The sequence below is a fragment of the Physella acuta genome, unplaced genomic scaffold, assembly GCF_028476545.2.
Source record: "Physella acuta isolate Inbredline_101_S28 unplaced genomic scaffold, ASM2847654v3 ptg001304l, whole genome shotgun sequence".
NCBI lineage: Eukaryota > Metazoa > Mollusca > Gastropoda > Physidae > Physella > Physella acuta.
Window position 1 is genome coordinate 14,401 of NW_026732819.1, and position 10,901 is coordinate 25,301.

At 33.9% G+C, this 10,901-nt stretch overlaps 1 protein-coding gene across 1 annotated transcript; it reads right to left on the reverse strand.

The window, feature by feature from the left end:
* Window positions 1-160: 160 nt before the first annotated feature.
* LOC131958240 (WD repeat, SAM and U-box domain-containing protein 1) lies at window positions 161-8,964 on the reverse strand. Its single transcript, XM_059323142.1, has 13 exons — window positions 8,722-8,964; window positions 8,161-8,171; window positions 7,282-7,473; window positions 6,642-6,871; window positions 5,071-5,282; window positions 4,479-4,583; window positions 3,766-3,859; window positions 3,515-3,548; window positions 3,280-3,320; window positions 2,954-3,060; window positions 2,241-2,456; window positions 1,742-1,894; window positions 161-1,591 (listed from the first exon to the last, which is right to left on the reverse strand). Exons 1-13 carry the CDS (start codon window positions 8,780-8,782, stop codon window positions 1,443-1,445), a joined length of 1,605 nt encoding a protein of 534 aa, XP_059179125.1. The 5' UTR covers window positions 8,783-8,964; the 3' UTR covers window positions 161-1,442.
* Window positions 8,965-10,901: the final 1,937 nt, after the last annotated feature.

Sequence of the window (10,901 nt, forward strand, 5' to 3'; positions counted from 1 at the left end):
GGCTGGTCCATTTTGAGTTCACGTTCACCTATCTGTTTGCAACGTTAATAAATTTAAAACCACAATCTCATTTGTTTTGTTACATGCAAGAGAAAAAAATTAGAATATAATTTATTGCAATTTCCAACAATTGAATACACCACACTGATAATATTTAAAAAAAAATTAAAGACAGTATGTCAAGATTGTTATAAGATAACAATAGAGAATAAATTTTTCGCACACAATTAAAAGGCCATATCGTATTGCAAAAAATTCAAAAGAAATTTTAAAATATAGTTGTTTATAACCTTTGTAACAAATAATGAGATATATAGATATATCTAAATAATTTTCAGAAAAATGATACATTAAATCAACAATTGTAAATATAATTTATAAAAAAAGGCTTAAAAAATGGACTTTTTTTTTTTAAGGCAAACCAACAGATTATAGGTAATATTGAAGAAGGCACAGATTTACAGAAGAGATGAAAAAACACTAATTTTTTTTAACATATTCAATGGCTTGTCTTAAACAGATTTTTTTTTTTAGCAAACCTTAATAAATCTGAACACAATTTCAATAAATATTTTTTTCTGTGAAAAAGAGTACTGCTTGCAGTGAAAATCATGTTTAGCTTTCACCAAATACGTTCTCAAAAATAAAGATTTTAACCTAGTACAGAAAATATAAACTATAAGCATAGAAAGACGAGATGACGTAAAGCTATACAGAGAAGGTTATAGGTATTAAACCAGCTCAGGAGCAAAACTAGAGATGAATAAATTTTTAAGATATCATATCAGATAAATATTTATATACATTTAACACAATTAAAATAGAAATTGGCTTTCAGTTCTGCATCTAAGGTGCGGTATATAACATAGTAGGCACACTGTCAAGAAACAAAAGCTGTGGTTCCGGAGTTAAATATCAATGGTGTATAATAATTATAAAGTTAGCATCCAGTCTGTTGAATATTTAAAACTGCTGCAGTGTAGTGAAACTGAAGTTACTGTCCCAGTTGGTGACCAGAATAGTAGTGTATGGTACTTGTAGGGCAATAGCTTACTTAGCAGTTACATAGAAAAAGTTTATAGAAAAAGTTTTAAAAAATCTCTGAAATATTTCTGATTTACAATTCTTATCTTTTTTTTTAGTCCAATGTTTCTTTTAAAAATACTTAAGCGCAATGTGTTTGAAACAAAAGTTAAAAACAACGACAGTTGTGCAGGCAGGGGTGTCTCCCATGGATCCCCAAAATTGACATTTTTGTATGGTGTGCTAGTTACACTTTCAATGCTCACAGTTTCAGAATTTTAAATGCCATAATATCAATTTATGTCCTTAAAATAAATACAAAATATATACTTATGTGTATACTGATTAAAGATTAACCATCTTTAAGATTTTGATGCTTATTTTAGATTCACTCAGTTCTAAAGCTATATATTACAATTTTAGGAGGTATGCAAGAATTTCTGAATCATCATCTTCAGTGTGCGATTAGGAACCAGGTCAGACGACTCCAGGAGCATGTTGGTCATTGGACTACGGAGCTCTTTTGCCATCCAGCTTACTATAGCTGGTCTATTGTATGTGTAGCCATCTAGTAGAAAAATAAACGGTTAAGCAAGCACTGATCTCAAACTATTTCTCCAATGATATTAACATGATGAACAGTGTTTTAAAAAGGTAACTTTGTTTCTAATATACAAGTTATGACAATTGAAACACAAGTGAAACATTCTCCCTGTACCTGCTGCAATAACTGGATCAGTCATGATCTCGTGTGTTATGGGACAGAGGAATTCATCTGGGGTGTTGGTGGGTTCATCTTTCACTGAGGAAATTGTTTTGTCTTGTGCTGTTGCTTTGCCTCTCAGTATTTTGTTGCGGTGCCCCAGGGCTTCTGATCAATACATAAAAAGTGGGTGTGAAAACTCGGATGTTTTGCTGTAGTTTTTCATTTGTAATTTTTTTTTTTTAATTATTCAAGTTATTAGAATTATTAAAATTAACTTTATTTAAATAGGCTACCCATAAAACAAAGTCTGAGCAAAAAGCATAATAAAATTTGTTTATGTAATCAAATTAACTAACAGCAGCTGTGTTGAAATAAAACTATACATATAGATCTAGGCATACACATTTTTTTTTAAATTTATAGTTAGTGTCAAAATAAAAATATATTTCACATAGGCCTAATGTAAATTTTAATTAAAAGTCTAGATTTCAACAAGGGACATTATTCTTACCAATTCCAAGTGTTTCTAAGTCTGCAGCAGACACGGCTAGCAACTCCTTCCCATCAATGGCATTGGTTCTAAACTTGTCCTCATATTCAGATAGACCTAAGGAGCCTAACCACTGACACACATCATCCACAGACCACAACTCCATAGAAACATGGGAGTAACTGGTGCACGCCTGCCCTGGAGTTTCTTCCCCTTGTTCATAGCCTGCTAAATTTTCTGCAACAAAAATATGGCAAACACATTAGCTTAAATCTTATATAGCCTAAGAACCAAAGACAGAAGTAGGCCTTTTGTTTGAGAGAGTTTACATATTAAGTCCAAGCATCCAGTGCTGATACACAACTACAGTCTCACTCCTGTCCCACCCTGCCTTTCTATGTTTTTACCAAAACATTTTTTAAGTGTTACTTGTTATGTTGATGGAATGCAAATAGGTTGTTTGTAATGTTATGCTAGATGACAATGGCTTCCAAATTTGTTACTAAACAAATATTAGTTGTTTATTTTCAAATATGTTATTAAAAATCAACAAACAGATATCATTATCAGTTTTACAGTTTTCACCGCATAGATTTTTTAAATAACATTTTTTTTTTAAATTTTACTCACTGGAACTGAGTTAACATAAAGTTTATGCTGAGTAGAATGTTAAAAACTAATAAACAGAAATTTGGGACGGAGATCACCCACTGAATGGGAGTGTCAAAACTTACGCATTATATGTGATGTGTCATTCAGCTGCCAGATTTTTACGGTGTTGTCATTTGAAGCTGTTGCCAGGCACTTGCTATCTTTGGAGAAAGCGCAGTGTGCCACATAGCTAAAACAGAATAGGTTTTTTTAAATAATAGGCCAACCTATAAGATATTGCAAATAATTTTTTAGATTATTATCTGGAAAGAAAAATGTACAATATTGGATTATATGGAAATTGTTGCATTTAATTTGCCACCCAAAATTTAATTTTAGATAATACAAAAATTATGAGAAAGTGACAAAACTAGTCAAGAAATTAAAGTAGTTTTCTTTAAACACTTACCTAGAATGTTCATCTATGCTGATAATCGCCTGCTGTGTGTTCTGGGGAGGTTAAAAAAGATTTTTATATTATCTGTTACAGATCTAACATTCCCATTATTCTTTTTTCCTTTAACATAGTCACAGGTTTAATGTACTTTGTTTTTCAAGCAAAAAAAATTAATTAAAATGGAAAGCTGATCAAGGTAATTAATCAATGATGCAACAACATTAACATTTCATTAAAAAAATTTTACCGCATTCCATAGACGAGCTGTTCTGTCTAATGAGCTAGAATAGAATTTTTTTAAATAATATTAAAATAATATTAATTAAAAAACAACAAATAACTCGAAAATAATGGTATATCAAGAATTTAAAAATTTCAAATAAATAAGTATTTCTTAATAAAAAGTGTCAGTCCATTTTCATAAAGATAGTTATGTTACAGAGAAATCAAAACAAAAAGTAAACTAAGCATTAAGAATTAACTACCAATTAACTTTACCAAGAAGCAATGTATTGACCATCAGGAGAGAAACAAAGCCACAACACAGAGTCTTTGTGTCCTGGGAGCATTGTTTCCAGTTTTACAGAAACATCTTAGTTGCAGGAAATTATGGGATGATACAAAAAAGTGTTTGTTTAATTTTAAAAAATTATCTTATAACATAATTTAATTACATTTCAATCCATTCAATGACTTTATAGTTTAGGTTTTAACTTTTCACCAACCTCAGTTACAATAAAATATTTACCAACGCCCATTGTCCCTGAGTGTACTCAGCTCTGTGTGAGTAACAGTAGCTAAATAAAGATGGGCATAGTGCTGACCACACTATACTGTCTATACCTTTAAATCCTGATCTCAAAGAAACAGATGAACTCTACTTCACCTGTCCCACGTAAGGGGTCTAAAGGGTACTTTAATTTTTAGTTCCTTTTAATTAGCCATATCTTCTTTTAGTAAAGCTGAGATTGCCAATTAGTTATAGAGATAAATCATCATTGACTCTAGTAACAAGTACTTAGTCCTTTTTAGTGACTTACTCCTTGAGCTCTAAAATATAATGTTTAAATACATAATGGCAAATACATTGTAACCTGCCCCTATAAATCCTGATCTCAAAGAAACAGATAAACTCTACTTCACCAATCCCATTGAAGAATGAGCACAGAAGGTACTAGTGGGGGTAACCAGCAGGGGTTTAGTAGACTCACCAACAGAACCAACATGCCCAGTGAATATCCAAAGCTTGACCAGGTTATCCTTGCCTCCTGTGGCAAGCAGAAATTTGTGAGGGCTGTCACTTCTAGATGAATCTCCTAAACAAAAGATTTATTAAACAAAACATTAAAACCAAAAGTTAATGTGCAATAATTTTCTTTTAATTTATGAAAAGACTAAAAGAAAAAAAAATGTTTTTTTCAGGCATAACAGGTCAAAAAAATTATATTAAGATTTAGCAGTTTTTTTCAGGCTAAAATTTTGGCACAACAGGTCAAAATATATATTAAGATTTATCTAACTGCCATAACAGAGGTTCATTATTAGTGCCCACATAAATATCAACACAACTACAAACATATACTAAAATTTCAAGTAACTAGATATTTCTTGTAGTATTAGCCATACTATAATATCTTGTATACTCAATCTGCCCTATGGACAATAAAATTTGAAAAAGTTACTTTACTAACACACATCATTAAGCTATCAACACAGATAACTAAAAAAAACCCAGATTGGCTAGTGTCACTATTTCTACAACCAATTCAGGTAAAACTAATTCTGTGAATAGTCAGGAAATACCTGCTGAGCCAAATGTGGGTGAAAAAGCACAGCACGAGACCCCAAGGTCATGGCAGTCATGGATGCGGGTCAAGAACTTTCCATGTCCAAACTGGGCATCCCACACCAGCATGTCCCCTCCCATGTCACCCCCTGAGCTGCAGGTCACAATGTAGTTGTCATCTGGGGTGAAGGTCGCTGCTGTTACACTTTCATCGTGGCCTTTGAATGATCTAGCAGAGAGTCAAAACAAATGTCAAAACAAAGTTGGTTATGATTTGAGGTGGGAAGGTGGTTAAGTTAAAATCAACATTTTATTAAGTCAAAGTTCAATTTTTCTAGTCACTATAAAAAATAGTATTTGAAATTCAATGAATATGTTCCCCTTTTTATTAAAAAATATGAAAATGCAAATTTGACAAAACAAAGGGAAAGATGAAAGAAAAAGCAATGGCAGTAAAAAAAAACCCATTAAAGTGACAGAAATAGAAAAAAAATTATGTGGGTGTTTCATTTCAATAAATTAATTACAGTAAAATGTTAGCTAATGAAAAACACATTAGACCAACAAGGTGAAATTAAAAAAGACAGTAAACATTTTAGCAGTCAGCATTTCAAAGCAGCTGGAAATAAAAATCAATAACCTGATTAATTGATAAAAATAAAACTGGCTGAGTCAATTAAATACACAGCGATGCCTGTAGCACATGATTAAAACACACACACAAAATCCATTAAACCAGATCAACCACAAACTAAGACAAATGGGTTCTTGAAGCTGATTGGTTGAAAACTTTTTCAAACAATTTTTTATATATTGTCCATCTTGTACAATAGATGGTCTAGTGGCCATTTTGTGCAACAGATGATCTAGTAGCCATATGGTACAACTTATGGTCTAGTGACCATTTGGTACAATAGATGGTATAGTGGCTATCAGGTACAACTTATGGTCTAGTGACCATTTGGTACAATAGATGGTATAGTGGCTGTCTGGTACAACTTATGGTCTAGTGACCATTTGGTACAATAGATGGTATAGTGGCTATCTGGTACAACTTATGGTCTAGTGCCCATTAGGTACAATAGATAATCCATTGGTTATCTAGTACAATAGAAGATCTACTGGTCATCTGGTACAACTCATGATCTAGTGTCCATCTGGTACAATAAAGATCTACTGGTCATCTGGTACAATAGATGGTCTTGCGGCCATTTGGTGCAATTTATGGTCTAGTGACAATCTGGTAGAACAGATGATCTAGCGTCCAATAGATGATCTAGCGTCTATCTGGTACAATAGATGGTCTTGTGGGTATCTGAGTACAACAGATGATCTACTGGCCAGCGAATACAATACCTTATCAAACAGCAAACCAGTAGGACTATAACCGAAATCTTGACCACATTAAATAAACGAAACAATCTCAAATAAAGCCATTAAATTATCACCATAGATGAGACCTTGCACCAAGGTAATCAGCCAAGTCAAGCAGAACCAAAAGATAAATCAGTAGATTTCATTCATTGTAAAAACCATAAATGCACAAAGCATAAAACAAAAAAATTAAAACAAAACTCTGACCAATTACCTGATAAGTTTTTTATCAGCAACATTCCACAAGCAAGCCATTTCATCATCACCCCCAGTAATAATTTTTGTCCCATCTCTTGAAAACTGACAAACTCTTATGGCACACTTGCTAGGATGGGACAAACTGGCCAGATTTTCTCCTGTCTTCACAGACCAAAGCTGCAGTGTCCCATCTGTTGAGCAAGTGGCTAGTGTTGAACCCAAGGGAGAGAATTCACAACAGTGGATCTGAAATCAAAATATATATTTTGTTTAACTATGGTCCTTATTTTTTGTTTTTGTTACCGCTACTACAATAGGATAGAAAAAAATATTTTCAATTTTTGTAACATTTGCTAAAACACATTTTTAAACAATTCTTAATAATTAAACTTACCTATGATAATTAAAGTCGTGCAAGGATATAATTTCAATAAGTTCAAATACTGACAATGAATTAAATTTGTTTTAAAAATTCATTTCTTTAAAGGAACTGAAACAATGCAATTAACAGACGCACACAAAAACTCATGGAACAGAACATTTTAGATAACAAAACCTTCTATTTTTCTTCCTACAAACATATAGTAAAAATCTATGACTTTATGAGCCACAAACAAATAATTATAACACGTTTGCTACATAGTTCTAGTACTCACAAAATATTTATGGCCCAATAGTGGAGATGATGGTAGCTCTGTGAAATCTTTAATACCCCAAAGCCTGATAGTTTTATCAGAGGAGCATGTTGCAAGAGTGGTGTTAGAATAAGCCACAGCCGTCACGTCACCCTCATGTGCTGTTATTGTGTGGATGTTGCTAGCAACAAGATTTGAAGTGCCCCTAACCCTCTAAAATAAATAAAATTAAAAATACGAACACTTAACTAACAGTAGCAGATCTAGTATCAGAATATCAGCCTAATTGTTAAGTAATAAGTATTAAAGTAAGCCTAACTGGCCCTTACTAAAAAAAAAGGTAATCTATCGTTTTAGGTGTGTAAAATCGGCAGCGGCCTCATTATTAAGGCTTTAATTATTTAATAGAAGTATATTATATTGTGATATATTTGTGTCAAATATTATAGATAACTGAATAATAAATTAAAATCAATGGCTAACTAGATCTATATCAATATGTGATTTATACTCCCCTATAGTCAATATAGGCCAGAAATTAACTTTAAACAGCAGTGTTTGCGAGCACGATTTGTTATATAAACAGCTGCCATCTGTAAACTAAGTAATCTCTAGATCTACTTAGGCCTAAGGCCTATTATTTACTAGTTAGACTAGATGGAAAAAAATTTAAGTGTAGGTAGACTGGTAGAGTCTAGTTCTAGATTTTACTATTTTTTTAACAGAAAACTCAATTATTAATACTACAATTTAGGCCTACAATTAACTATTAACTCATGTCGATTCTAGTTCTTATTATCCCCTAGAATGTATTCTAGATATCTAGAAAATCTAGATCTAGATTTATATCTAATCTAAATTAAATAGATCTAGAATCTAGATCTAGAATCTACGCCTCACCATATCCGTCACAGAATTTGGTAATCTATCGTTTTGGGTACGTAAAATCGCCCGCGGCTATTTATGTACGAAAACGTTACCTCATTGTCAAGGCTTTAATAGAAGTATATTGTCATACTTTTGTGTCAAATATTATAGATAAATGAATAATAAACCTAAATCAATGGCTAAATATATCGATATAGGCCAGAAATTAACTTTAAACAGCAGTGTCTGAGAGCAAGATTTGCTATATAAACAGCAGCCATTTGTAAAATAGAGTGGCTTCCCCCTGAATCTGGCGCTAAAAGCTTATAAAAATAAAACTTAGACAAGATGGCTGCTATAGTAGATGAGCATGGTTGCATCTGTTGGAAACATCGCTAGTCTTCATTTATTACGGAATAGTTTTAATTCAATTGTTTAAAAACAGGTACATAAATGAATCAAGGAAACATTTTTGAATTTTTTAAAACATAAATCCTCCTCAAAATGTGAAATAATTATTAAAACTTAAGGAGTCACCTGTTTTTCACATTACAAATCGCGGGCGATTTTACGTACCCAAAACGATAGATTACCCAGAATTTACACTCAGCCGTGGATCTTTTCCGTGAATAATTTTTTGTCTGGAAACAAACATTTGAGAGGTCTTTATAAATGTGTGTACTTTTCGGTTACAATTTACTACAGACTCGTACCTCGGGGGATTCTGATAACATAGTCTAGCTATTTTTTTTTTATTTATTAGTCGCAGGTTTACTTAATGTGTACACTAAAGTTTCACGACTAAACACTACACTGACGCACAACAACACTGTTACAGTGGCCCTGTGATTGTGAAAAGTAAACTTTAATGTCACGTGACGGAAAATCAAGCGAGGTCTTTAGGCAAGCATCTAAATAAGTACAGGTTAAAAATAAACAGGAATATAATGAAAAACCTGCATTTAGGGATGGCACGCATATTAAATACAAATATATTAAATACAATAGTCTAAATTAGTAAATGAATATATTTTAAAACTCACTACGCAATAGAGCAACTTTATAGACTTTAAATTTTTCGGCGTGGTGTCATGACTCTAATCTAAATTATTCACCCAGTACGGCCCGCATCCCAACCAGAGTTTCTTCCAGGCATCTCTTCGGGGGGGCGAAGCCCCCCCGAAAAATTTTTACCGCCCCCCCCCCCCCCCGAACGAAATGAAATTTATATAATTTATATAGAAAATATATACTTTTAACAATGTCCGCCCCCCCGAAGAAAGTTTACCGCCCCCCCGAAAATTTCAAGTGCCCCCCCGGAGAAAAAAGTCTGGAAGAAACACTGATCCCAACACCTTACCTAACTCCCCCCCCCCCCCCCACCAAAAAAAAACGCTACATAAAAAACAAAATAACAAACTAGATCTAGCACCCCATCCTTTTCTTTTAGGCGTCGTCCATAAACGACGTCACGCTTTTGGGGTCGTCCATAAATGACGTCATACGCGTAGGGGGAGGGGGATCCGTAATTTTGTGACGGTGTATGATGATGGGGAGGGGGGGGGGGAGGGTTCAGATGGTGCGACGTCACACTTTTGCATTATAAAAAAGCAATGTTAGAAAACGTATTTTAGACGTTATTTCGCGTTTTAGAAAACTGTTTTAATAAATTGTAATAAGAATTGATTAAAATATTCTATTTTGACATATTCAGATAAGATTTTGGAAAAATATCGATGTTTAAAAAAAAATTCAACTGCAATTTTTAGGGGGGGGGGGGGGTTGTAGGCTGGGGTGTGACGTCATTCTAGGGGGAGGGTCTGGCTTTTTGTGACGATGTGTGACGGAGGGGAGGGGGGAGTATAAATCGTCAAAAAGCGTGACGTCAATTATGGATGACCCCCAGAACAAAATAGAATTTATATAGAAAATATTTACTTTTACCTGTGTCCGCCCCCCCCCCCCCCCCTGGAAGAAAAAGTCTGAAAGAAACACTGCCCCCATCTCTTTCCACAGGGGTGTGACGTCGTTTATAGAAGAATTTTTAAAAAAAATAGTTTGTATAGTGTCTTGACTTTGACTTATCTTAGACTTAGAGAGTAAAATGAATCTCCTTGTTAACGATTGTTAAGAGAAACTTTTTCAAAAAAGATTTAAAAAAAAAACGCTTGTTAAATCATTTTGAGAACTGTAAATGTAATGCACACGATCTCTTCCATATATTTTTCTCTGTTCCATTGAAAATCCTGGGACAGACTGGAGGGGGGGGGGGGCGGCGGACACGGATTAAAACTGGTTTCTCTTGGGCATCTCTTTATTCCCCCCCCCCCCCCGCCTCCCCGTAGATGCCTGAAAGAAATTTTGGTGATGCATCATACGGTGTTAAAGAAATAAAATGGTAAAATGGTAGCTATCCGTTTCATTTTAAGTATCGTGCACACACTATATGTAAATAAGGACAATTTCGGCACGCCCCTTTCCCATATAAGAAGCGTTACATGTTAGAGGGTACAGAGTGCAGACCACACCGGGTGAACACATCCAAGGGGGTAACACCAAAACTGAATACTAAAAGCACGAAATTTTACTGAGAAAGTCCACTTTAAAAATAACGTGTATAAGTTATATACGTATTAGACACCTGATGACACCTTTTGGGTGTGTGCGGAGGAGGATAACACCATTATATTTGATTACCCATGCATAGTTTTAGTTTTTGGCGGGCCTGCATCGATGCCTAAAGTGCCCTAAACTCTAAAGTGTGTCTGTTGGGG